The sequence below is a fragment of the Colletotrichum jinshuiense genome, chromosome 5 (assembly GCF_051148585.1).
Source record: "Colletotrichum jinshuiense chromosome 5, complete sequence".
Classification (NCBI taxonomy): Eukaryota; Fungi; Ascomycota; class Sordariomycetes; order Glomerellales; family Glomerellaceae; genus Colletotrichum; species Colletotrichum jinshuiense.
Window position 1 is genome coordinate 933,771 of NC_139312.1, and position 26,702 is coordinate 960,472.

A 26,702-nucleotide genomic window follows, 5' to 3' on the forward strand; every position below is an offset into this window, starting at 1 on the left:
AAGATGCAACAGACAAATGCAGAAATCTTATCGCAGCTGATCCATATATACAAACTCTGTTAATCCACCGTCTCATCTTCCAACAGCGGGATGGCACACGGGCTTTTGCCCAGGGACAGGCATGAGTACCACGACTCGGGAGCAGCCAAGACAATCGGAGAAACGAACACCCTGCCCTCTCCATCTCCTATTTTACCAACTCTGGCTTAGACTTCTGACGACAATATTACGAGCCACGCCCTCCGCCAAGATCGGTATGCCACCTTATACATCTTATCTGTCTGGTGCTCAAGAACAACTCCGGTTCCCTGGGGCAATACTGCCTTGCATGTGATGTCGCAGGTGATCAGCCCGCCCCCCCCTGTCGGCCTGTGGTTTTCAACTAAGAATGCAGCCTTCGGACCTTCCTCGAGCAGGCCGGGTGACGCAGAAGCCAGCAATCCCAGAGACGCCGACGAAGCCATCCAGCCATTTCTTTCCCGTTGATAACGGGTCGCCGGTATCAGAACCCCGGCGCGTGCTAGTGGCACCAAGCCGTTGGGCGAAACCATGGGCAGCCCTGGTCTTGAGGATGGACTTGCCTATCGCGGTGCAACGGTTGGACAGAACACTGGCGGTGTATGGCGGGGGGATGCATTGGAGTGTTTATCGAGAAAATCGTTATCAATGAGGGTGATCGGGCGCCACAAACGTTTCGAAGGTTTCTGGGCTTCTGCGAGATTCCGTTTTCGGGGTCTATAAATGAAGCCCTCGTTGCCCACCACCACAGAGACGGTTTCCACCAACTTTGCTGGTTATTTCTTGTCGGCTTGAGTCTATCTTGACTGTGAGCTGCCAAAGAAGAACAAACGGCTCTTCCCGCGATACGCATGCATGTGAAAAAGACAGGGGATCACAGACGACAACAAATGTGTGGTTGACGGGCTCGAAGTTGGAACGATTTCTTACCCATCGACTAACGCCTGGTACCTTACGTGCTCAGGGGCTCGCAGCTTCCAGGACGAATTGTTCGCAAGAGGCCATCGCTTGCAAGCTTCCTGAGCCCAATAGCTATCACGGGGGAACCTGCAACTTGTCGTCACGGATCGAAGCTCCGATAAGCCCCTCCACTTATCGGGCAGGGCCTTACGAGGTCGCGTGCGCACAGTCCATTCCAGGGCGCCACTCCCTGGTTCGTGGCAATTAAGCAACGGCCAATTAGCGAGCGACTCGGTCGGGAGAAAGCGGGCGAATCACTGCTGAAGCCACGCGGCGCACGGCACCAGTAACGCCTGCAAGCACACGACTATAGGCTCCTAAACTGGCCGGTCTCCCATTGAGTCCAGGGCACTCACAGTACTGGCCTGTTGTTAGGGTCATCGCATTCCCGTTATAAGCCACCTGAGCGGACTTCAGCACCCCGGTCGGGCTTAGCGAACGGTCCGTTGGAGGGACTCTTGTGGTTGCCCCGAGAATTTAACTCGGCGCGCATCCCACTAGAGGATCCCTTCGACGTCCCCCACCACAACTTCACTCGACGTTGTTGCCTTTTTCTCTTCGCTCTATTGACCGGTCCCTGATCTCATCCGACTACATTATGGATTACACCGGCGGCACCGCAGAGGCCGATCATCTCTGCGTATTGGTTCATGGGGTTCGTACACACCCACGTCCCCGTTTAGTCTGTTTTATTGCTGGTTGCCTGCATTCTGCAGCTGCACCCTATCTCGCGACGACGTCATGATAGTTCCTGGGCTAACGCAACGCCGCTCCGGCTCCATAGCTTTGGGGTAACCCCAACCACATGGCCCAGATCGCCAAAACTTTGCGCGCCAAACACTCCGCCGACAAGCTTTACTTGCTGCTCGCGAAACGCAACAGCGGTTCATTCACATACGATGGCATTGAGCGCGGCGGCGAGCGCGTATGCGCCGAAATCGAGGAGGAGATGCGCCTGATTGAGGAGAAGGGCGGCAAAATCACCAAGCTGAGCATCGTTGGGTACTCCCTCGGCGGCCTTGTTTCTCGCTATGCTGTTGGTTTGCTTCATTCCAAGGGCATTCTCGACAGCGTGGAATGCATGGTACGAAAGCGCATCCTGCCTGACCATTTATGCACCGCCACTGACTGCTTCTAGAACTTTGTGACTTTTGCAACTCCGCACCTCGGTGTTCGCACGCCACTCCGGGGATGGCACAACCACCTGTGGAATGTTCTCGGCGCTCGCACTCTTTCCATGTCTGGCCGTCAGTTGTTCACTATTGACAATTTCCGCGACACCGGCCGTCCGCTACTCGCCGTCTTGGCCGACCCGAATGCTATCTTCCTGGCTGGCTTGAAGCGATTCAAGCGCCACACCCTCTATACCAACATTGTGAACGACAGGAGTGCTGTGCACTATACCACGGGAATCACCAAGACGGATCCATACACAAATCTTGACAACATTCGGGTTAACTATGTCGATGGCTACGAGGACGTCATTCTTGACCCGAAGCACCCAGTGGCGCCAAAGCCCAAAGTTTCTGGCCCAGCCACCTTTTCGTCCATCGCCGCTGCTGGTCTGAAGTGGATTCAACGCGTGCCTTTCGCCATTGCCCTCGTCGTCTTCGTTCCTATCGGCATTGTCGCTTTCCTCATCAACTCCGTCGTACAAACGTTCCGCTCGTCGAAGCGCATTCAGCTGCATGAGAAAGGTCTCGCCGGAGTATCGATCGATGAGTACCGCGGCCCGCTGTGGATGAAAGAGATCCGTGAAGAAGTGGAGCATGCCTACGAGACCCTCAACAGCTCGCAGGACCAGGAATACCTGGCCAGTGAGACGGACGAAGACCTGGATGAGGTCGAAATGGATCGCAGCACAACCCAGTTGTTGGCAAGAGAAAGGCGTATGTCGGTGCCCTCGCAGCCCACACTGGCCTTGGCGCCCTACCAGTTTCAGATGATCCAGGCCCTGGACTCCGTCGGCTGGCACAAGTTCCCCGTATGGATTCACAAGGACCGTCATAGCCATGCCGCCATCATCGTGCGCTGGGAGAAGAAGACGTTCACCGAAGGCGCCGTTGTGCTTCGGCACTGGTTGAACGAGGAGTTCGTTATTTAGACGCGGTGAACTTTTGGAGTTGGAGTTGGAGAAGCGATTAATTCTGTAAATGTCTACTCCACTTGGATTATACAATAAACTTTGTTAATGTAAATAAAGTCCTTTAATTATTGTATTGCTTCTGCGCAGTATCACAACATACGGCTACATACATAGCTTACTAGTTTCTATGCTTTGAGTTCCAAAAAATCAGTTGCCTGAAGCTTGAAGTGCTCCAAGCCAGCAGATCTAGTGCATGTAATTAATACCACAGATCCAGCCATCTTCTACATGTTTGTTTCAAAGCAGGCTGCAATCAAATGTATATCAAAGAAGAGTGCTCCCTGCTAATAAAGCCACCATAAACAGCCAGTCGCGGCGGTCGTTGCGGCCACATTCCTCGCCCATTACCGCCTCCCCCCCCTATCGCGTCTTGGACGCATTTGAAATGCCCTTTCCTTCGAAACAACCACTTCTAGAAGAAACGTCAGCTACAACGTTTTCAGCCGCATCCGCTCCCTACACCACGGTGCTCGAACCAGTGGATCTCGCGGCTCCCGCCTCGCACGGAGCGTCACCCGGCAGGGGTGTATGGCCTCGCTTAACCCGCCCTGTAACCACGCCCCCCAATCTAGCATCCCGGATATCCGGGTGCTGCACTAACCACAGGGGTTCCACCCCACCCACTAAGACCCTTGGTGCCTCGGTCCCTTGAGGTCCAATCCATTTGCGATTACGGCAGTAAGTAGCCATGGGACAGGGGATGATCGTCCCAGCCCACGCCGGAAAAGTCAATTGCGTCGTTGATGGACGGCCTCCCTCGCGACCACCGTCGGGGGGGGAGGGGAGGGGGGAAAGGGGGGAAGAGCTCTTGTAATTTCTTTTTCCTCGTCGTACTGACTTTTTAAGCGGCCAGTTTAGCCATCTCGGCGACCAAAAAAAAAACCTGTTGTCGGGGCGGTTGAAAAATAAAATGAGAACGTCGAAGCTATCCAAAGACACCTCCGCATTGGTGACCAAAATGGCCCGCACCTCGTCGCCGCCACCACAGCCGCCGACGCGCAGGACGACGCGTTCCTCCCTCGCCCGCTTCGCGTACAGCAACGGTGTCAACACAACGGCAGCAACATCGACTACAAACCCCTCCGCAGCCGAAACCGCGATTCAGGATATTGTGCTGGGCGTCACCGACATCGAAGATGCAATCACCGCGGGCGCGAGGAGCAGGAAGCGAAGGCGGATCATCAAGACGGAGGACGACGATGCGGCAGACGACGGGGACAATGCCGGCGCCGGCAATGCACATGTCAAGATTGAACAGACGGAAACCGAATCCACGACAGCCGTGGCTACACAAACGCCCGCCTCCAAGCTGCGCAAGGCCCGCAAGCCAGCCCGCGTGATCAAGGGCGGCGACAGCAGCTCAAACACCCGGGTCGATCCGCCGTCCGACTGGCAAGAAATGTACGACATCGTCAAGGAAATGCGCCTCCACGGCTCCGCCCGCGACGCCGCCGTCGACACCATGGGCTGCGAACGCCTCTTCCACCCTGACGCCTCCCCCCGCGACCGCCGCTTCCACATCCTCATCGCCCTCATGCTCTCGAGCCAGACAAAAGATACGGTCAACGCGGTGGCGATGAAGAGGCTGATGACGGAGCTGCCTCCGCACACGCCTGGGGCCCCCGGTGGTCTGAATCTGGAGAATGTGCTCGCCGTGGATCCTGCTTTGCTCAACGAGCTTATTTGGGCGGTGGGCTTTCACAACAACAAGACTAAGTGAGTTCCAGATGCGGCAATGTTACTCACGGCTCTTTTGTGTCATCTTGATTCTAGACAGGGGCGAGGGTCTAAATAAAACCAACACCGCCCATTTGCTGACTTGACAAGGTACATCAAAGCAGCAGCCATAATCCTCCGCGACAAATTCGATGGCGACGTCCCCAACACGATCGAAGGGCTTACCTCCCTACCCGGCGTGGGGCCCAAGATGGGCTACCTATGCCTTTCCGCTGCCTGGGACCTGACCGAGGGCATCGGCGTCGACGTGCACGTGCACCGCATCACGAACCTCTGGGGTTGGCACAAAACAACGCAACCCGAGGCGACGCGCCTTGCCCTACAGAGCTGGCTGCCGCGGGACAAGTGGCGTGAGATCAACTGGCTGCTAGTCGGATTCGGACAGAAGGTCTGCCTTCCTGTCGGAAGGCGCTGCGGAGATTGTGAACTCGGGATGCGCGGGATGTGTAAGGCGGCGGACAGGAAGAAGGTTAACGAGGGCCGCAAGACCAGAGAGGTAAAGTTGGAGGTGAAGGAGGAGGAGAATGGAGATGTCTTGATTAAGACCGAGGAGGTTGTGAAAAAGGAGGAAGTGATATTGGACAAGGTCACCAATGAAGAGGTCACGGAGGAGCTGAAGCCGGCGGCGCAACCGGAGGTGGCAAATGAAGCACAACAACGGTTGCCCTCGGCAGGAAATGAGCTTCCCACCGTTCCTGCGAATGCATCTAGGAAGCCAAGAAGGGGGAAAACCTCGTAAAAAAATAAAAATAAAGGGGGGTGGTATATTCCAAGAATAGGGGCAAGATCGTCCCAAGTACATCGCCAAAAGAATTAAATAATAACACATCAAAGTTCAACCAGGGAAGCAGCCTGTCGCAGTCACCATTATGCAACACACGAGTGCGCAACTGCACAGGGGGTTTTACAACATGCCAGTTCTTCTCGGCAATGTATCCGACCGTGCAACGACGGAAGGGCCGGGGGCTTGCCTGCCTTGTTTCGGGAGGTTGGTGGAGAAGGGCGCCCCGAAAAGTTCGGAGGAATTCCGATTTACGTGAGCGGGTGCAAAAGGTGATTTTGCCATGCCGTGCATACGTGATGACACTGTGTGGTCAGCTGGGCCCAAAGAAAAGAAGCTGACAGACGGCAACAGAATGAGGGGGGCGAGTACTGGTGCTGTCCCCTCAAAGATACGATATCGGAGATAGGCCGGTATTCGTCCGCTGGCGCCCGTGCCCGCCGTGCCGTCATCATCGTCCTTCCCTCGGTTTACAGTGTGACGTGGACACGGCGGAGGCGGAGGCGGAGACTGACTCGCCAGGTCAGAGGACGACGAAAACGGCCAGGTGAAGCATGGCGTGCCACGGCTCCAAGGGAAACCCACCCTCCAGCATTCTGTAACAAGGAGGCAACGGGATATTTGGCCTTGAGTTCTGATGGACTTGTTTCTGTTGAAAATGTTCGTCCGTGGTTCCATTCGGCTGAAATTGGAGATAGCACTCCGAACCGACCCCCAATCCATCCGTCCACAGCATCTCCTCCGCTGCCGGACCTATCCCATACAACGCAACACCTACACTGATCAAACGGTCTCAAGTCAAATCATAAAATGAGAAATAAAGCGAGTAAGAGTGATGTGGAAATGAGATGGCAATTTGAAATGATTTCAATATTTGACGGCCAATCCTCTCCATGATGGCCGCTCGAAATGAACCAACATGCGCCGGTACGCCGTGCGGAGAAAGTGAAAGCCGAACTATCCTAAACTGAAATATGATACACATCGTGGTGTCTAATTCGGGGCGACATGCCGCTCCAGATCGTGCGAATAATGACGCGGAATCAAACAGAAACGCTATTGCTGCTGCCGCCGTCGCCGCTGCCGTTGTTACCGCTGCTGCGTTGTAGAAGCAAACTTCATCGAGCTTCGCGGGAACTGCATCGAAAGGGAATTCATCGTGTAGTGCAGAGGTCCCAGAATGTGAAGGAGACGTGCAACATCAGATCCGCCTCGCACATCGACCTCTGCTGTGATACAGCCCAAGCTGTGACCGGCTTGGACTGCGTAGCCGCATCTTGACGGGGTATGTGATCGCAGAAGCGCCGGTTGGGGGTGTGATGGGGAATGATATCGTATGTGATGTAGTGGGAGTTGATTATACTCCACGGATGACCTGGGTGCGCTCTGACTCAAGTTGGGCGGCGTTGCGCTCATGCGATTGCTTCTTGCACTGTCACCGAAGTTAGCACAAAAGATCTTCGTTTTGCAAGACAGTGCTGAGGCCAAGAAGCCAAGAGCACGAGGATCCAGAAGCAAAACTTACGTCTTCCAAGCCGTCGCACTTGTGGTCCTCTAGGAGGCGGTGCTTGCCACAGAAGTGACCGTTGCAGAAACCACAGTCACCGACGATACGCTGGGCAGCGTCCTTGCATTCCTTGAAGGTGCAGCGGATCTTCTTCTGAGGCATGTTGGGCGGTTGTGTTGTGGTGATGGCGTGGAGAGTTTGTTGTTGAGTTGTTGCTGGCACGGGCGATGCGACGCTGGCTGGCTGGCTGGCTGGCTGGCTGGAGTGGGATGTGGCGTCGAAAGTCGAAGGCGGCTTCTGTTGTCGACGGCTGGCTCGCTGTTGGACGTGGTGGGCTGCGAGACGAAAAGCTAAAAGGATGTCGAGATGGGAGGTTGAGAGAGAGGTGAGAGCGAGAGGAAAAAAGGGAAGAAGAGGAGGTGGTGAGTAAGAGTAGAAGTAATGGAAGTTGGCTGGAGGCGAATTGTGTCAGTCGGTCAATGATGATCTAATAAGCATAGGCAGGTCCGGGTCCAGGTCCAGCCAGACAAGCCAGGCGCAGGTCGAAGGCGGGAGAAGCGCTCACAAAGTCACAGACAACCAAGACAAGACAAGGAACAACGGACGTGGAGCAGGGGACAGGGTGGCTGGTGGAGCTTGGGTCGGGGGAGGGGGGTGGATTTTGTTGTTATTTATTGGGAAATGGACATGCAGGGCATACTTCATCGGAGGCGCCAATGCAGCATTGATTAAACCGGAGACCCAAGCAACGAGACAAGGCGGCAGGCGGGAGCGCTCCAGAGAGAGTGAGTGAGTGTGTGTGAGAGAGAGAGCGAGAGAGGCTACCTGCCCAGAGCCGTCGCAGCCCCTGGGGGGGAGGGGTGGCCGGTGGGCGTGACCACAACCTGGGTGAGTTGCGCTCCGATGCGCTGCACTGCGCTGCAATGCACGGCCAGACCATTCTGCGGTCCACGGTGTCCACGGTGTCCCCAGTGACATCCATGCCACGCAGTGTGCTAAGGTAGCCGTTTCCGTTTCCGCATGCAGAACCCAATGGAACAATGAGGGATTGCAACTAGTGTTGTAGGAGATACGGAACGTAGAGAATAAAGCAAGGTGGTGCAGCATCCGTAGGTGTCTTGGGCGCACAATCTTGGTTTTGGCCTGCTTAGCTACGCCCCAACAACTGGCTAACGCCCATGGCCAAGTTCAATCTGCGATGGAAGAGGAGCTGGCTCCGGGATGCACTGGAAGACGCGGACACAGACGAAGTCATGTGGGTATGAGGCCAGGTGAAGAAGGGGAATCAAGTCAGTGTGGGCATATGAAGATTGGAAGCATGCCCTCGTAAATTGAGGTACCCTGTTCTTTCTTCAGCCGGAACAGTGGGCGATTCCCTGTTGCGATGGGACGGGCAGGCAGAGAACAGCGTACGTGTGCGTGCAAAGTACACAAGTACCGTCCGAGGTTGTGAAAGGTATGGCAGTGGGGGTGCAGTGTAGTCAGCTGTAGGTTGATCCGACGGGGCGAGAGACGAGACAGCGCTGATGGAGACGGGCGTGATGGAGTCAGGGTCGGGGTCCAGTCCAGTCCAGGGCGGGCGAAACGAGAGAGGCGTATCCAAGGTGGCTTTGAACCTCGGGATAATTAGAGGTGGAGGACATCCACGGCGAAGGCGGGCTCGGTGCCGGCACTGGCGCTGGCGCTGGTGCCGTTACTGGCCATAGTCTGCGTCAAATGCGCGTCTGGGCAATGCCGATGACACGGGTTGACGACGTGCGAGGCTCCGAAAGCGGTGAAAGGACGTCGACATAGACTGGGCTGCACTGGACGGGACTGGGCCTTGCGCCTCTTGTCTCTCAATGCCGTGGGTGTTTGTTTCTGTCCCGAATCGTTGGATCAATGCTGCCGGATCTGCACCGGAGTTGTGTATGATCGCTGGCTGGTGTTCATGGCCAGTGCCGTGGTGGCTGCTTGCTGCTATAGGATCCAAGGTAAAAGCAGATTGGCCCTAAGCGGCCGAGGGCTCCCTCGAAAGCAACGAGGGAAATGGAGGTGCACAAGCAAAGGCAGGGCAGGCCAAGGTAACAGGGTGAGGTGAAGTAATATGATGTACGTCAGCGGTCGTTTGGTGATGGACGAGATGAGGTGATTTTTGAGTAATAGCGGCAGGCGGCAGTAACCACGCAAGTCCCGAGGGGGCGTGTATCGACGAAATCCCCAGGTCTGAGTCAGGAAAGATGCAACACCGCGCGGGCGCAGGAGAAAAGGTGTTGGGCAGCGCCGACTTCAAAAGATGCAGCTCTGCGGTGCCGAATATTGGAGAGAGATTGGACAGGCCATGTAAATAAAATAGCCAAGGTGCCTGTCTCGTGGCGTTGGAAGGTATTTCCTGCAAGAGGCGGGCATGTACGTAGGTGGTGGCCTTGAAGTAGCGGGAAGGAGCCACCTACGATGCATGGCATTGGGGAAGGCGTGCACAAACATGCCTCACCGCAGCCATTCCCTCTGGTTCATCGCTGCTCTGCTGACTTGTCAACACGACTTCTGCCATTGCTCAAGGCTGCGCCCATCCGCCACCTCCTCCACCGCCAACAACAACAGCAATCTAATCATCACGGTGCCCCCCGCAGCGTCCCATGATTCCCGGCCGTCGGCCATTTCACCTCGTGTCACCATCTCACCCCGGACTCCCTCGGACTGTCTACGGACGGGTACGGAAGCCCCAACAAGGCCACCCCATCATCCTTTAACCTGGTTAGGCTAAGCCAGATAAATCCTCATCTCCAGCGGGCACGGTAGACTCGTATGCCTACGAGCTCACCTGGCCGCTCTCACCCTAGACACCTGGTCCAGAGCATCAGCTAATGAGAAGGGACCGGATCGTTGCTCTGCTTTGGCAACGACATGGCGCCGCATGGGATTGGCAATGACCACCGCATGGCCCCATGGATCATGGCTCCTGCAGGGCCGCGAGCTGCAGGAAACATCCCAGTCCGCCTCGCACCCGTTCGTAACCAACCCGTTACCAAGATGGCTGGGGATGGACGGGTGACTGGTTTGGGCGATTAGTGTGGTGCTTTGGTCACTTCGTAATCGCCATCCTCGCGCCGCCGCCGCCGTCGTCGCCCTTTGCTCGTTCTCGTCCAACGTCTTCCCCAACTAACTTATCCGCCTGCGACCTAATCATCGCAGCCTCACCAACCTGCTAGTCTTCACCTCAAATGCCACCATGAACCGTCCACTAACATACATTACCCGCTTTGCAACTACCACTCGTCTCATCCCCCGTTAGACTTTCCCAACCTTGCTACAATGACGTGCAAACAAAGGGCTGGCAGAATCAGGAATGAGATAAAGTTACTCTGAAGAAAGGAAAGGCGTTCTTCACAACGACTCCTTAGCAGCCCGAAGTCCTTGCTCTTGCCGGCTACAAGGGATAACCTCGCCCCCAAACGCACCACGGAGGCCCGGCCTCAATGCTCTCGGGACCTCCGCTCGCGATAGCCATAACCTCGAGGGCCTATTCCTTTGGCCGACCGAAGTGATGACAGTGCTGAGACTCCCATTGGATCAATCTGCGACGTCAATATCCCGTACTCGGTGCGTGAACCTGCTAAGACCCTCACTTGGAAGCGGTAGAATTATAGACGAGAGGAAGCTCGACCGAACGATGCAGCAGGATGTTGGGGTTTTCATTGTGCAACCTCTTCCGTACCAAGCATCAAGCGTTGGTCTGTACTACATCCCAGAGTCGGCTCCGGAGATGTATGGGTACCTCTAAGTGCGGCTTACCATGCCAGACCACCGTCAGGTGTATCTTGCTGGCCTGATCTGTCCAAACCGGAAGTTGAGTTCTGACGGGTGGAGGAAACGAGGGAATGGCAGATGCGGCACAAAGTTATTAGCTGTAACTTGTCTCAATCAGTGCCGCCCAGCCTAGCGCCGTGCAACCCGACCTCCTACCGTATTGGACCTGGCTTCCTGCAGCCACTGCATCCAGGTGCTTGGGAGCGGCACCATTGGTCAGTAGCATGTGCCTTCGAGGAGGAGCCTCCACGATGCACCCGGGTGGGAGAGATACAATAGGCAAGGGACACGGCGGGGGTATACCCGACAGAGGAAGAGCGGACAGACCCAGATACCATCTATCTTCGTCCGTACTCATTCCACGTCGTTTCTTGATATGGGATGTCGCGGCCACATCTCGTATGGGCGTTGGCTATCAACAACGGATCGGGTTGCTGAATAGGAATACTCCGAGCCGGCGATTACCTGTGGTGCCGCCAACCAGCTTACCAGTCTTATTTTATCACCCTTGTTGAGGGGCGCATACGTGCATCGTGCCATAGTCCAACTCGTTGGCCACGAGACCAACCAAGCCGCCATCGTCGAGTGATAATCCGCTTAGCTGACTGACTCACAGAGCCATCAGCGGCCCAAGGCCGCATTGCATTCCGAGCCAGCACGAGCCCATCCACACCCAATCCTTGGGAAGACTTGCCCGCCGATCGACATTCGGAGCCGCTGATGAATCCAATGTCGGATAGGAATAAGCATGTGCGTTGGCAACCCGCACATTAATGTGTTGGCTGAAGTGGCTTGATTGCTATCCACTCGTCAAATCCCACAATGTTGATTGCCAGTGAAACGCCCAATGCCTCCCTGCTTGTGTCAGAGACGACTCTTTCTCTCCATGTCCGGTCTTGAGGTAATCCCTACATACGCAAGTCCAATGTTTATTTCCAGCGCCTTGCCCCTCCTTCGGCCATGGTTTACCTCCGTCCATGACCTTTTCCAGGTTGTTCCCCCAACAATATTATTAACCGACGCTACTTCAGAGTCGAAATTACCGTCTAGCCTTGATTGCCCATCAAAATTAGACATCAATGCACTCGAATCTTGATTTTTGATGGGGGGTGAATCCCTACAAACTTGTATCTTTCCCCGGTTACAACCATTTCCCAAAATTACGAGCCAAACGGTGAACCGGTCGGTATTTGTTGTTGTTGCTTCCCATGTAAATTCCCCACGGTTCATTCCATTTCCCACCCTTGTCCCCTTTCCCTATCTAAAATCATCCGATTCCCCCAGTCCCGCTCTAAAAGCCCCCCCCCATTGAGGGTTTGCATGTTGCGACCAAGGTTGCAATCCACGCCATCCAAACCAACCGGGGGATATGTTAATCAAACGGGCAACAGCAAGCGATTTGACGAGAAACAGGGTGAAGACGCCGAAACACAAGCCACACATGCAGCCAGCCCAATTCCCATCCGCAGACCTCCGAGACACGCGAAAGTTTGCAAACGATCTTTTTCGAAAAACAATGGACAATTGCTCTCTCCTTGCTCAAAGGCAACGAAAGGTTATGGCAAAGGGGTGGCGGCACATGACAAAAGGCAAGACAGCCCAGCCGGCCAGGACCAGCCAACAGTGGCACACAGAACAAGGAGGAAAGCAGGTCTCAGCCCAGCCTGCAGGAGGAGACAAAGACGGACCGGATAAACGAGTTAACATGCGCCTCCCCCTCCCTCCCCCCCAACGTGCGGCGCCGTCTTGCCTTTTCTTCGATCGAATGGCGCTTGCCTAGGTTGGGGCGCATGTTTCTCGCCCGCACGGAACAAAAGCTCGGTAAGCCGCCGCCGGCAATCCCGATTCAAAGTCTCACCTGTGATTGTGCTTCGCCTCCGACGAATCTCCGCGGTGGACGGTGTAATTTGTGTTCCGTGGACGACCGCCGCCCGCGGAGCCCTGCGCCAGCATACAAGCGACGGTCCGGCATTCGTCCCCAGATGCGTAGCACATATCCATCATCCCTGTTGCTATCCTCTCGTAAAGTCATGGGAAGTTAAATGGCACCTGGCGATCAATGGGTCAGTATCGCACACATAGTTCTACCCGGTCAAATAGCCATCTTTCGGGCTGCTTCCCCTCTTCCGGTGAACCGGCGATGTGGCTACTGTCACACGCCCTAGCCCGGATCTAACCAAGACGGAGAAGCAAGGTCCTGCAGGTGTGCCACACTGCACATGGCACCTTGGTGTAGGGCCGGCCGGCCGGGGCCGTCGTCGGAGCCGCGCACCGCCAAACGAGACCAACGCCGGTGGCCGAATCCGTCCAAGTAGAGGGCAACCTAGAACCACGGTAGAAGCACCTCGGCAACACACTACGATTTTGGGCGTTCTAGTGGACGATAGTCCGATATCCCGATCGAAGAGGGACCACACCCCATGCAGGCGCACATGGCGTGCCAGAAAAAACTCTCGGGTCGCGGAATATCTCACGGCATGGTGTAGCATTGCTATGTACTTCTGTTCTAGCATTGCACGTAGGGACAGGCTGAACGGCACCGACTCGTCTTTGACCATCTTGCCCGTCCACCTGGCATCACAATTTGGAGTCGCGGGATCGCTTGGAAATGTCGTTTTCACTTTTTTTTTAATTAGACTATCAGTACTTTTATAACAGACGCAGACGTTGCAACGAGAGCCGTTGCTTACTTGCGCATGTCGACCACGGCTCTGATGCAGTCACCCTGCTTCATGGTCTCGAAAGCATTGTTCATCTCGCCCAGGGTCTTCCGGTGGGTGATGAACTCGTCCACCTTGAGGTCGCCCTTGAGGTAATCCGACACGAGGCCGGGCAGCTGGGAGCGGCCCTTGACGCCGCCGAACGCGCAACCCTTCCAGACACGGCCGGTGACGAGCTGGAAAGCTGTATTCGAGTGTGGTTAGCAACATGAAATGATTTCAAACAGATTTGAGGCCTTTGTAACTTACGCCGAGTGGCAATTTCCTGACCGGCAGCAGCAACACCAATGATGATGCTCTGTCCCCATCCCTTGTGGCAGGCCTCCAGAGCGGCACGCATGACGCTCACGTTACCAGTGCAGTCGAAGGTGAAGTCGCAGCCACCGTCCGTCATCTCGACAAGCTTGTCGACAACAGACTGGTCCCCGAGCTGGGTAGGGTTGACGAAGTCGGTGGCGCCAAACTTCCTGGACCACTCCTCCTTGTTGGGGTTGACATCGACGACGATGATCTTGCCAGCCTTGTTGACGACGGCGCCCTGGACGACGGAGAGACCGACACAGCCGGCACCGAAGACGGCGATGTTGTCGCCCTCCTGGACGTTGGCGGTAATCCTGGCGGCGCCGTAGCCGGTGGTGATACCACAGCCGAGCAGGCAGGTCCTGTCCATGGGGGCGTCCTGCTGGACGGCGACGACGGAGATATCGGCGACGACAGTGTACTGGGAGAAGGTGGATGTGCCCATGAAGTGCAGGAGGTCCTTGCCCTTGCACTTGAATCTTGAGGTGCCGTCAGGCATGACACCCTTGCCCTGGGTGGCGCGGATCTTGCCGCACAGGTTGGTCTTGCCGGACTTGCAGAACTTGCATTCCTGGCACTCGGGAGTGTAGAGAGCAACGACGTGGTCGCCGGGCTTCACGTTGGTGACGCCCTCGCCGACGGACTCGACGATACCGGCGCCCTCGTGACCCAGGACGATGGGGAAGGCACCCTCGGGGTCCTTGCCGGAGAGAGTGTAGGCATCTTGAGGCGTTTCGAGTCAGTATATCGTCATCTTCTCGGAAGCTCTTCCGAGCAGGAGCGGGAAGAGGGGTGGGGGATGTATATGTAGGTTTCTTACCTGTGTGGCAGACACCGGTGTAGTAGATTTCGATACGGACCTCGTGGGCCCGGGGCGGGGCGACTTCGATGTCCTCGATGCTCAAGGGCTTGCCGGCCTCCCAGGCGACGGCAGCCTTGCAAGTAATGGTCTGTTTGGGAGTCAATTGGGTCAGCGTCGGGTTTGGGAGAGGTTCGAATCGGGTTGCCTCGACTCGGTCGAGCTACCCCGCAATGCGAAGCCGACCAGGAGCAGGGAACAGAGATCTGAGGGAACGTACCTTTCCTGCAGTGGCAGACATTGCTGGAGAGATGTTTGATTGATGATGGGTTATGAGAACCTTGATGGAAGAAGAACCACACCTTAAGCTTAGCTTACTGGGTAGGTCAGGGTATTTATTTTAAGAGGACCAAATCTCGAGATGCAGGTTGCGAGGACAAGAACTGCCGCTTTTTGGCATCTTCAAACCCCACCTTGGCCCAAGGAGGGGAAACTTCATCCGTGGGCTCGGGGGTTCGGGGAGCTGTAAGAGAGAGAGCCCAGAGGTGCAGTTTGGGAAAAAGCGGGGGTATTAGCCCGTCATCGAGCGCTGTGAGAGGCGCCCGAGTGAGGGTAAAACACAACTGACGCCAGCCGTGACTACTGTGTGCATTGGGCGAGGCGGAGAGAGGCACTCCCAAGCAAACAAAGCAGGGGACGTAATTGGACGAGTAGCCATGTGTAATTATTATTAGCTGGTACAAGGCAGCGGATCGCCGTGACTCGCAGCAAGGAATCCAACAAGAGACCAGCGGATTCCGTCCCGAGAACGAAAACCGAACAACGGCCACCCACCCGGGCAACCCGACCAAGCAACCAAGCAACCTAGGATTCCAATTGCTTGAACCCCTCCCGGCTTTGCCTGCGTGCGGGGGACCGAAAGTTTAAGCCGTCGGGGTTAGGCTTTGTGTTGCCAATTGCGCATACATTCATGCATTCCCCCATCGGCGATTGTCTAGGCCAAGGCTAGAGCTGCCGTGCTCGCGATGCCCTTCCGCGTTGCCAAGAGGGGTTGAGGAGCAGCTCTCGGAAGAGGGAGTCATAGAGCACTGACTATCCGATTTATGTCCGTAGCTTGTTTTTTACCATGTTTGGTAGCTCTATCCTATCTAATCTCGCGGCAGAACCTCATAGAAGAGCTGCTGATAAGATAGAGAGTTGCCCGCGGATACTTTGCGAAAGGGTTTTGGTCGCATCGCTATATTCACGAACTGGTGTACAGATGAACAATCCACGCCGTCAGACAACGTTGTTAATGAGACGGGGCCTGTGAGGGACACGCGGAAACAGATAGAAAGAGGGGACCATCCTGTCTGCAACTACCCCGGAAAAGAGCCATCACAATGTCATCACTGTTGCATGATTGTGGAGGAGACGTCTGAACCTAAACCGGAATACTCCAACAATGTGACCACAGGCATTTGAGGTGTGTGTCTGGATGCTTGCCATCTGTGTGATGCGCTCTGGAAGCTCTCGATTCTTAGCGTCTTGGAGCGGGCAAACCGAAGCTCGGGCCACAACAGGCGCTGGGAAAGGTTGCTTAAAGTGGGGCCCGTTTTTTGCTCTGTGCGGCTTCTTCCGCGTTGACCGGCCAAGCATCGCGAACTCCAAAATTTATCCAGCAAAAGCGCGTCCCGCTAAACACCACAGCTCTCTGCTCAGCCTTGTCACCGGCCACGCCCCTACGAACAACCAGCCTCAATTGCCTCGCCGATCTTGGCGAAAGTGGCATGAAAAGCTGCCCTCGCTTCTGAAATACCAGACTGTCACTTCTGGCCCCTAACAACACACCGCCGCAACGACAAGGTCCATCCGGGTGACCTGAGGTCGCCCAGTCCATTCACGTCACTATGCCTAACAAATTCTCCTTCGACGACTCAGCTTTCGATAGCTCGCCGCCGTCTACGCCCGGACAGACTCCTCAAAAGAACCCCTTCTATCCCTTCGGTGACAACCCATCAACCACCCCGGCCGGCCCCCCACCGTCGTCTGCCGCCTCGTTCACGCCCAAAGGTGCGCCCTCTGCCTCATACCTCGGAAGCTCCTTGTTGCAAGGCGGTACTTCGCAGAAGCCTTTCAGCTTCGGGGGCGCGAGCTCGAATGGATCCAACAAAAACCTCTTCGGAGGAAGCGACTCGACTAGCCAGCAACCCTTGGGCCGATCAATCCAGTCTAGCGCCAAGCCTGCGAGACAACCGTCGGCACTGAGTCGAGAGTACGACACCAACGAACACGAAGTCACCTACGACAACCGTACCGGCAGGTATATGATACCTGACTCTTCGGAGGAGGAGGACGAAGACGAAGAGGACGAATACGACGAGCGCGACGCCGCCGATGCCGAAATGGAACGATACCTCGAAGCCGACATAGATGAGGATGAAATTGACGAAGATGCAGAGGATGAGGGAATGGATGATGACATATTCCTCAACTTGCGACACAACACCCGCGACGATGAATTCTCCTACTCGGACGAAGGCGACGGTGGCATCGGCGGTGAAGAGTCGGATCTCATGCTTTTGGCCACACCCGCGGCGACAGAGCGCATGCGGAGAGAAGCACAAGATATCTTTCGCGCGTCCTCGATGCGCCGCTCTTCGGCCAACAGACGCAATGAGTTCAAGTATGCTGCGGTCGCAAAGGATCTGTACAAGGGACTGGGTATGACAGTGATAACGGAGTCGCCCGAGGTCGTTTTGAAGACGGAAGATTTGGTCAACCAGTTGTACAACGAGGGAATCGGCGCGCAGGATGACCCCGAACAACTCGACATTTCGCTATCCACAATCGTCTACCCGTTGGTGAAGCTCTGGGACGAGTTCGCCGCAAGTTTGCCTTTGCCTGAGGGAGAGCATATTGCCGAGATTGGCCCTGGTCCGGACGCTGAACCATTCCAAAAAGCAGCCTACGTCGCCCGACTGGTCCTTCAAATGCACCACACCCGCTTCGCTCAGAGCTCTGGTGAGGTCCATGTGCCGCCTTTGCCTCTGGTTCTCTTCAGGTGGATCAATGAAAACCACAACGTCTATCCCGAGCAGTACGATATTGTGATGAATCACAAGCCAAGTCCTGCATCACACAGCCTCTTCTGGCCAACACTGCGAAGCGCTCTCATTCGTGGCCAAGTTTCACTCGCCTCCAAGCTTCTGAGGAATGCTGGTTGGGAGGCCGTCAAAAAGGGCCCTCGAGCGGATTACGCTTACTCCGGCAAAGCTCTCGAGAACCTGCAGCGTGCAGTAGGCATAACGTGCGAGGCACTCGATATGTGTCCGGCGAACAAAGACAACTGGGACATTTTCAGTAGCGACTGGACGTTATACCGCATCCAGGCCAAGGGTTCGTTGGACAAGCTTCAGCGATTCGCGGAGGGCAAGGACAAGGGCCTATTCGCTGGCGACAGCGATGATAGTTCGTACGGCCAGACGTCCCTAGCTCGGCTCGCACGGAAGGCCGAGGGTCAAGTCCCTTGGGATATTTACGAGCACCTCCAGACTGTTTACCAGATCGTCATGGGAACACCGGATGCCATTCTTGAAACGGCACAAGACTGGTGTGAAGCCACGATTGGTTTGTTCGGTTGGTGGGAGGAAGGCCGAGGACAACAGAAGAGCCTGCGAATGTCTCGCTCCCAAGGATTGCGCCCACAGAACATCTCCTTCGGACCTGATAGTTACTTTGAGCGCCTTACATTGGCTTTCCACACGGCTGTTGAGTCGGACTTCCACTTCAACGCCATGAATCCTGTTGAGGTCGCCATTGCCTCAGCGTTCGAGTCGGACTTCGCGGCCGTCATCGGAATACTTCGATCTTGGTCCCTTCCTATTGCTTCCTCAGTGGCAGAGCTTGCTTCTCTTGGTCAGTGGCTTCCTAAGCCCGAGCAGCCTAACTTGATTACAATGGAGAGCTTGGATATGGAGGACCTGGACATTCTGGGAGTCACTCCTCAGAGCGCCGATGAAGTAGAGGGCATCAAAGATACTACACTCACACATTACGCGCGTGAACTGGCCGGCATTGATCAACTATCTGACGATCGAAGCGGCTGGGAAATGGCTATCCAGGTGCTTGGGCGTATGGATTCGGCTGAAAAGTCCGAGGACATGGTTGGGGAATTGCTTCGCGACATTCTGGAAACCATCGATTCCGACTCTGGAGCCACTGTTGATAGGATCTGGAAGATCCTGAACGATCTCGGCATGATCCCCTACGCCGAAGAAACAGCAGAGGTACGGAGAATGTTGCCCCTGGGCATGACGAATTGGCTAACCATCAACAGACTTACGCAGAGATTCTCTCAACAGATTCTCACAGATACGGAGAAGCACTGTGGTACTATGCCTTGGCGCATCGGCCAGGCAAGGTACGCGAAGTGCTCAACCTTCTCACATCCTACTCTCTTCTCCATTCCACAGTGTACCCTCCCGCCAACGACCTGGATGATCACCTTTACCGACTCCTCAATGAGCGGAGTCAGACGCTTGAGCAGTATGCTAAGCAGGACCTCGAAGCGGCAAATCTCCTTGGTCGAATGCTCAGTGGATACGCTACCCTCCGGAAATTCTACGAAACCCGCGACACTGACGGGCTGGCGGATATGTCTGCGTACAAAGCCGCCTCGCTGCGCAAGCAGGCCGCCTCTGCGCTTGTGGCCGTAATCGCTAGCTCCGACGACAACATTCGCGGTGGCCTTTATGACGAGACGCGTGACGCCGTTGTTAGCGAGGACTTCATTCTCGCGCTGCTGGGCGAAGTCCTTCCGTTTGTCAACCAAGATCCTTCCCTCATTACTCTCGACCAGATGGAGACGCTTCTCAAGGCTATCGAGGATATCCAGACAGTCAATTCTACCATTTTCAACGCCGCGGACGAATTCTTCAAGCTCGTCTTGGCTTCAGCACAGAGATTGAAGGGATCTACGCCTGCAGACCTGATGCGCAAGAGTACTAGCTCCCTTAGTGGAAGCAGCTACATGCTCAGTGGCAGCTCGATGCTGGCCAGCCAGCTGCACCGCTCGATCAGCGGTGGTAGTGGTCTTTCCCTCGCAAAGACCAAGCGGGGTTGGGATTGGAGATCGGGGCTCACGGCAGGCGCGTCGGCCGATGATGTGCTTCGCATATTGAGACTGGGTCTATCAAGGGACCTGGCAACGCTTTGGCTGGCGGACGCAGACAACACACCCTTGTACTAGGATCGCATCGGACGTGTCGCAGGTGTCAAGCGCAAGCGCGAAGGAACGGCAGATGTGGACGGGACGGGATGGAGTTTGACGTAATTGTGGGCATGAAAGAAGTTCAGGTGTATAATACCATTGGTTCACTGGGTCTCGGATCATTGTTCAAGACTAAGCCATACAAGATCATCATCTTGTCAAAGGTCGCCAGCACTGCAGGATTATGTGTCATGATGGGTGTTTTTTCACTATGTAGAAAGCCATACGGCTAATTGGCCGTTGGGGATGAACAAACTAAGGACAATCGTTGGAAACTAAATGAATCGGGTCCTGTCTTTCCCAGCCAAATCCGCAACATCCTGCCTTGCCGCAATATGACACCAGAGCATTATGGAGCACAACAGACCAGTGTCTTGCTTCGCCCGCCTCTTTTCACTTTGTGTTCTTACCCTCGACGTTTCCTCAATATCCGCTTCGCCTAAATCAACGCAAAGCAATGACGGAACATCACATTCGGCCATTGGATGTGACAGGAAAGGAGGTAATCGGCATCTTTCTTCGGGTGTTGACGGTCATGGGCTATGAAGTCATAGTCGCGATCACAGCAGAACCATTTGGCTGAGATCCTAACGCGCCATCGAATCTCCTCGGTCAGTCTAGAAGCATCCAAACCCAGCTCTCAAGAGACACCCACACATGATAACCACAACCCACATCCGAGCACTTTCACAACCAACAGCTGGTCCATTCCATTGATTCCGTCCGGCTTGGAGATACCATGATGGAAATTGAACGACAACAACCCAGTTAAAGTGTCGGAAGTCGTAAAATCAATCGCATCATGTAGTTAATGTCTATCGAACATGTAGGTCTCGAATGCCTTTTTTTCCTTTTCTGTTTCTTTCTTCTCGTTCTTAGTATTGCAGAGGAGTGAGCGCAGGGAACGGCTCAAGCTTTATCTGTCTGTTTGTTGCGGTCCCCTAAACTCGGGGGGTTCCTCTACAGTCATTGTGGTATTACCTGTGATTCCAGAACCAACCGCACCTATCCCTCTTTATTTGGTTGAAATGCCCATCAAAAACCTCAGCACCCATTCGGCGGCAACAATCGCATCATCCTCTTTTCTTATCGCTGCAAACGCTCGCTGAAGAAACTCTTCAGAGAAACCCTTCTCTGGCGTGTAAAAATACTTGACGGTCTCCTCCATGACAACCTGATCACATTCAAAGTGAGGCTGGAGAGTGAGGACCCTTGACGGCTCGTATAGACCCTGGACCTTGCAGTGTGCACTACCCCCGATGTTCACCCAGTTTCCCGGAAGCTCCCCAGGTGGCACCGGAAGTGCGACGTGGTCACCATGGCACATTTGGAGCCGCAGACCGTGAGGGCTCGAACCCGATGTGGGTTCAACCTGGCCTAGCCTGCCCAAGCACGGGAAATCTTCGACGAGCTTTTGGTTCAGGTTGATAGTCTGAACGCCAAACTCGTAACCGTTGGGATCCTTTTCCACGACGGCACCGTGAGGGCCGAGCAAGACCTGGCCTATGAGTTGGTGGCCGAAGCAGGTCCCGAAAATGCGGACGCGAGGGTGGGAAACATATACTTGTTGGATAAAAGAAGCGAGGGTTTGGATCCAAGGATCTGTGTCGTATGCCGCCGCAATGGACCCGGTGATCAAGATAGCGTCGACCTCCGCGAGATCAGGGTAGCTTCCCGAAACAACATCCCAGGCTGTGAACCTGACGAGATGAGATAGGTCGAGTTGCTTTGCGGCAGCCCCGAGGAGTTTTTCGTAGAGTGCGCTGAAATAACGGCCATAGGCGGACTGGGTGGCCGGGACCAGAACATCGGTGTCCAAGATGGCAACATGTTGGACTTTTGTTTCCGGTCTTGGGTTTGCCGTCTCAGACATCTCTGGTGTAGCCACTTGGGTCATCGCTCATTTGGGTCTCCATGGGCAAGTTAGCATAGGAACAATTAATGTATCAATTACCCCAAGCTCACCTAGCAGTTTCTCTTTTCTCCTTGTTTCTCTCTTTATTGTGAGTTGAAGGGCTTTATGGAATGAAGTTGAGTGTGTCCTCTGAGATAAGGAACCGTGCAGCTAGATGCGAGGGCTTCAACTTCACAAGTAACATTCAGTAGATTTGCTATCTCAGAGGGTTACGAGCAAGACAGAAAAACATAAGTAAGCAAGTAATGATTACGGTTGTGCTCACTGGCTTTTCGGGGCTGCATGCACCTCGGAAGCTGCTCCGAGTCACGCCTTCGGAGGGAATGTGTCACGAGATCCACGTCTCGGACATCAACGCCGGCGTCGGGCCTTGGGCCGAAGAAAAGGCCCACCTAGTAGCCCGATATCTCGCTGCAGACGGGCAAATCATGGGTCACCATGGGGTTTCATTCCTAGTATTTTCCAATATTTGAATACAATACGCTACTACGAGATTGCAACCCGTTCACATCGCGCTTGAATGGTGGTTTCTTCATCATCGTGGGAATTCTCTGAGGAATGATTACATCGAAGTCCTGGATCCAGTATAATGCAACTCGATGTGTCGCTTGTGATCATGTTGGCAACATGTCGACAGGATGTAAACTTCAGACATAATCAGTCCAGTTTTTATTCAATTCTCAAAACTATATTTACATTTGCATGAAGCTTTAATCCCAGCACAAATGGAGAACCCGACGGGTTCATCAATATTTGTAACCCGACTTCTTCAGAATCACATCGAGCAATTGATGGTTCTTCAAGGCTGCCTCGAAGTCGGCAAATTGGGAGTGATTTCCCTTGGCAAAGGCATCCAGAATCAAGGCCGTGTTCAGTCCGGTTGGTTGAACGTTGGCAACGGCTTCTTGGTTGGCTCTCTCAAGGCTAACTTCCCGTTCGCCTTTCTCAGCTACAGTGATTTTGAGTTTCTTGCTGGGGCTATGCAACTGGAACTGCCCTTGTGCCCACGTAGCCTCAATCTCGCCCTTCGAACCGGTAATGATCCAGCGGGCACCAACATCACCAGCCAAGGGAATGGTTGTCCGGAAAGCAATGGAAACTGTGGCGCCACCTTGTAGTTTTCCTTGCACTAAGATATGATCAGGAGAGCTTTTCGGATAGACCGGATCTACAATACTACTCCTATCCGCACTGGAGAGGGGCACTTGGGTAACATCTGCCGTCAAGACAGAGGTCAAGCTGTCGACATCGATGTCGCCAACAGCATATGTGAACGAGTCCAAAACTAAAATTCAAAACTGTTAACCTCTCATATCTTATCCCTGATACTGGTTCAAGCCGACTGGGAACAAACTTACAGTGTCCAAACCCAATGTGGAATGCGTTGCCTCCACTCTTGATATCCAAGTAGTATTTCATGTCCTCAGTCCAGAAGTTTGGAGGGAAGAACGGAAACGCAGCTACAACAGAAGTGCTTCTGATTTCGCCGATTTCACCACTTTCGACGAGTTCCTTCAGCTTGACGGTCAGGCCATCACCTCTGCCCTGGAGACCAACAATGGTTTTGAGCCCACTGGCCTTGGCCAGCTGCGTCATCTGTTCGGCTTCTTGAACCGAGGCTCCAAGCGGCCACTCGACGAAAACCTGCTTCTTTTTCGCGAGGGCAGGAAGTGCCAGCTGGAGATGCTTGGTTACGACAACGCTGACAACTACCAGTTCGACGTCTGGGTCATCGGCAAGCTGCTCGACGTCTTCGTAGGCTTTGGTAGATTCTGGCAACTTATGCATTTCAATCGAGCGGCGAGCAGCTTCGATGGACGAGTTGCAGAGGGCGACGATCTCGTACTCCGGAGAGTTCTGGAAGGAGGGAAGGATGGCCATTGCGGCCCAGGCTCCTGGGGCGAGGGCACTTTGCTTTGCAGACAGCCCGATGATACCAACACGAATTGGTGCCATTGTTGTTCAGATATTTACTACGTAGAGGAAATTGGTTGTAAGAAAGAGTTTGAGAAGCGTTTGTCTTTACCTATTGAATGAGTCGAAATTTGGGGGAACAGATGGTTGCAGCACTGTCTTTTATGCTTCGAGCCATGAGCAGCTTCTCTAATACCAAGATATATTCGCTCCATGAATAAGCAGCTTCTGCAGTACTATTCTCGTCTCGCCAATGATTTCCACCGTATCGTATCCAGATGCAGCTGGTTCGACCGCGTGAGCTCCGATAGGGCGGAGTCACAGGCTGTATCTCATGAAATTTGATGACCCGACTTAGGACGCCTCTTTTGATGACACAATCCATTCTAGACCATCAAGCGGCGTAAGGGAGTCCGATTGTGGACCTGCTTTGACCGGCTATGGGGAGTATGTGTGGAGGAGCTTCCGGAGCTATTAGGTTGGTGGTTGCTGATTGGTCGGAACTCCGCGGAGTGCTGACAAAACGCACCTTCTGTGCTCGAAACATTGCGGAGTTTGCAAATGAACCGCTCCTTCCATTTCATCATATTCACCCGTAGCACAGAACCTTGCCAACCTGGAATATGATGGCGCCAGCAATTGGTCGAAGAAAGTCTTGCGTTCCATGCCGGATAAGCAAAGCGAGGTGTTCGCTAGGGTCGCCGTGTCGGCGATGTGAAGAAAGGGGGTTGGACTGCAAGTTCGATAATTTACAAAGACGGCCAGCGGCATATCGAGTATTACGACAAGGTGTAAAAAACACTGACAAGGATAATGGCCACGAAACCCAAACTCGGTTAGGGTCTACCTCTACGCCACTGACTTGCTCCGGAAACGATACTGCAGGTTTTCTATTCGAAAACCAAGTAGATCAGCTTCCTGAATCATCGACAGATTGGGGTGCCCTAGTACCACATATGATGCCGCAAAACTCTCCAGGCCACGACCTTTCTCTACCGACCCAGCTCTTCCAAGAGATCCCGGATTTATTGTCCAGCATGCGCTTCGATTCGTCCCACAACCCGATGGCATTGTCCGACCTGAGTGGATTTCCAATGTTGCAAGATCAACAACTAAATGAACCGGATAATCAGAGGGCCTGTGTCAGTTTGCAAAGTCCAGGTCTTCTGTCAAACACGGCAATGACTTCGTTGTCCAAACGTATTGACGACTCTTATCCCAAACCTACCCGGCCATTCTATCGCGTCAAACCCCTTATACCGAGGGTGAATAAAACCACTTCTGGCTGTTTGACCGCCAAAGTGCTACTGGGACAACTGCTATCTTACCCCGCCATGATTGCTAAGGGCAGTCGACTACCACCATTTATATTCCCACCATGCGCTATAGATGAATTGGGGTTGTCAGCTGATTGCTTCGCCAAGGGCTACCACCAGTGTCTACCAGAAGCACTGGCCATCTGTTGTAGTCTGGTGCAGAGTTTTGAGGCAAGAACCCCCGGAAGTGTCCCATTCGTATGGAAGAGCATTTACGGTGAAGTAGGGAGACTTAGGAAAGAGGTGAGATGGAATGTATTTTTATGAGCTCTCTCTTCTTGTAGCGCTAACTTTTGTGCAACAAGTTCACTTCTTACGACAGCGAGGGGCTTTTACAAGCTCTTCAAGCTACGGTTATCTACGTCCTACTCCAAGCAAGTGACCAGCATCCGACACACGATGACAACGTTATAATGTTGTTGTCGACACCTATTGTAGGCCACTCCTTACTTGGATAGATGAACTCACTGACCAAAAGAACGTATCTGAAATAGTTAATTGCTCAACGGCTTCATCAATCCTGCGACTTCCACTCCAACCTGATCAAGAGCACCAGGATAAATAGGCGAGATTGGCTTCTTCGGGAAAGCATTCGAAGGTATTGATGACGTGAAGAGCCCCGTAACAGTTTGTCAGGCACATACGCTAAGGTTTGATGGTTACAGAACGATATCTCTTCTCTTCGGCATCGAACTTCTAGTTGATGTGAACTTTAATGCGATGGAGATGGAAGATCGCTGTGGTTACAACCAACTACCTCTTCCCTCTGTAAGGGAACTCTGGGAAAATGTGTCCAGTGCCGAGTGGACGGCGCGATACAAGAAGTTGCAAGCTGGATCTCGACACAACAGGGTTTTGAGCATCCAGGATCTCAGACAAACTAAACGACCCTCTGAAGTACAAGTTAATGATCAAAGCGACGAGGGCCAAGTTTTAAAGCAAGTTTACGAGTGGTGTGAGAATCTAGACGAGTTTGGTATGATGGTATGGATGGCCGTTATGCTGGAATGAGTGTTGGCCTTGTGGCAGATTCAGGAATAGAAACGTTGAAACTCGACACCGTAGCAGGAGAAAAAATTGGAGTATGAGTATAAAAAGATGTCTATTAGAATCATGCAATGGCCTAATTCTTTGCCAAGCTTTTATCATGCCCACCTTCCACAAGATCTAGGGACTATGGTGGTTGCAGACTAATATATTGCGATCCGCTTTGTTTTAGAGAGCTCATACATGGCAAGGTTCCAGCTCCATAACATTTGTGATTGGGTTGAACCTGATAATCGAGGATACATATGGCGAATGAAGCCGTGTGAAGAAGCCACCCTCGAAACGAGCTTGCTATGTTTTCATCAGACTCAAATTATCGCGTGACAAAAGCGAATAGCAAGCACATTATACGACAATTTCACTACCCGATGACCATCAATAATGAGCTGGTTCATCATACTAAAAATCTTTAGTAATTGCTACTCTCGACTGTCGCACTTGTCTTGATCTCAGGTATAAGTTATCATACCTTTTGCTACCTGAAGAGGAATCAAGGCGTAAT

The 26,702-nt window shown here is 53.8% G+C and overlaps 8 protein-coding genes across 8 annotated transcripts; 4 read left to right on the forward strand and 4 right to left on the reverse strand.

Moving 5' to 3' along the window:
• Positions 1 to 1,576: 1,576 nt before the first annotated feature.
• EsH8_V_000257 (putative serine esterase-domain-containing protein) lies at positions 1,577 to 3,082 on the forward strand (the record flags this gene model as incomplete). Its single annotated transcript, XM_083272773.1, has 3 exons — positions 1,577 to 1,633; positions 1,763 to 2,062; positions 2,117 to 3,082. The coding sequence occupies 3 exons, from the start codon at positions 1,577 to 1,579 to the stop codon at positions 3,080 to 3,082; spliced, it is 1,323 nt and encodes a 440-aa protein (XP_083125488.1).
• A 1,000-nt stretch (positions 3,083 to 4,082) lies between these two features.
• Positions 4,083 to 5,600, forward strand: EsH8_V_000258 (DNA glycosylase; the record flags this gene model as incomplete). Its single annotated transcript, XM_083272774.1, has 2 exons — positions 4,083 to 4,840; positions 4,952 to 5,600. The coding sequence occupies 2 exons, from the start codon at positions 4,083 to 4,085 to the stop codon at positions 5,598 to 5,600; spliced, it is 1,407 nt and encodes a 468-aa protein (XP_083125489.1).
• A 1,399-nt stretch (positions 5,601 to 6,999) lies between these two features.
• Positions 7,000 to 7,311, reverse strand: EsH8_V_000259 (AN1-type zinc finger protein; the record flags this gene model as incomplete). The annotated part of the gene is made up of 2 exons (XM_083272775.1): positions 7,000 to 7,074; positions 7,168 to 7,311. 2 exons carry the CDS (start codon positions 7,309 to 7,311, stop codon positions 7,000 to 7,002), a joined length of 219 nt encoding a protein of 72 aa, XP_083125490.1.
• Positions 7,312 to 13,515: 6,204 nt separating this feature from the next.
• EsH8_V_000260 (bifunctional alcohol dehydrogenase/S-(hydroxymethyl)glutathione dehydrogenase) lies at positions 13,516 to 15,058 on the reverse strand (the record flags this gene model as incomplete). Its single annotated transcript, XM_083272776.1, has 5 exons — positions 13,516 to 13,558; positions 13,629 to 13,842; positions 13,908 to 14,681; positions 14,779 to 14,908; positions 15,038 to 15,058. The coding sequence occupies 5 exons, from the start codon at positions 15,056 to 15,058 to the stop codon at positions 13,516 to 13,518; spliced, it is 1,182 nt and encodes a 393-aa protein (XP_083125491.1).
• A 1,588-nt stretch (positions 15,059 to 16,646) lies between these two features.
• EsH8_V_000261 (uncharacterized protein) lies at positions 16,647 to 19,987 on the forward strand (the record flags this gene model as incomplete). The annotated part of the gene is made up of 2 exons (XM_083272777.1): positions 16,647 to 19,025; positions 19,076 to 19,987. The coding sequence occupies 2 exons, from the start codon at positions 16,647 to 16,649 to the stop codon at positions 19,985 to 19,987; spliced, it is 3,291 nt and encodes a 1,096-aa protein (XP_083125492.1).
• Positions 19,988 to 21,023: 1,036 nt separating this feature from the next.
• Positions 21,024 to 21,881, reverse strand: EsH8_V_000262 (type 1 glutamine amidotransferase; the record flags this gene model as incomplete). The annotated part of the gene is made up of 1 exon (XM_083272778.1): positions 21,024 to 21,881. The coding sequence occupies one exon, from the start codon at positions 21,879 to 21,881 to the stop codon at positions 21,024 to 21,026; it is 858 nt and encodes a 285-aa protein (XP_083125493.1).
• Positions 21,882 to 22,669: 788 nt separating this feature from the next.
• On the reverse strand, positions 22,670 to 23,879 carry EsH8_V_000263 (Gfo/Idh/MocA family protein; the record flags this gene model as incomplete). The annotated part of the gene is made up of 2 exons (XM_083272779.1): positions 22,670 to 23,208; positions 23,282 to 23,879. The coding sequence occupies 2 exons, from the start codon at positions 23,877 to 23,879 to the stop codon at positions 22,670 to 22,672; spliced, it is 1,137 nt and encodes a 378-aa protein (XP_083125494.1).
• A 917-nt stretch (positions 23,880 to 24,796) lies between these two features.
• EsH8_V_000264 (uncharacterized protein) lies at positions 24,797 to 26,164 on the forward strand (the record flags this gene model as incomplete). Its single annotated transcript, XM_083272780.1, has 4 exons — positions 24,797 to 25,396; positions 25,459 to 25,587; positions 25,648 to 25,751; positions 25,819 to 26,164. The coding sequence occupies 4 exons, from the start codon at positions 24,797 to 24,799 to the stop codon at positions 26,162 to 26,164; spliced, it is 1,179 nt and encodes a 392-aa protein (XP_083125495.1).
• Positions 26,165 to 26,702: the final 538 nt, after the last annotated feature.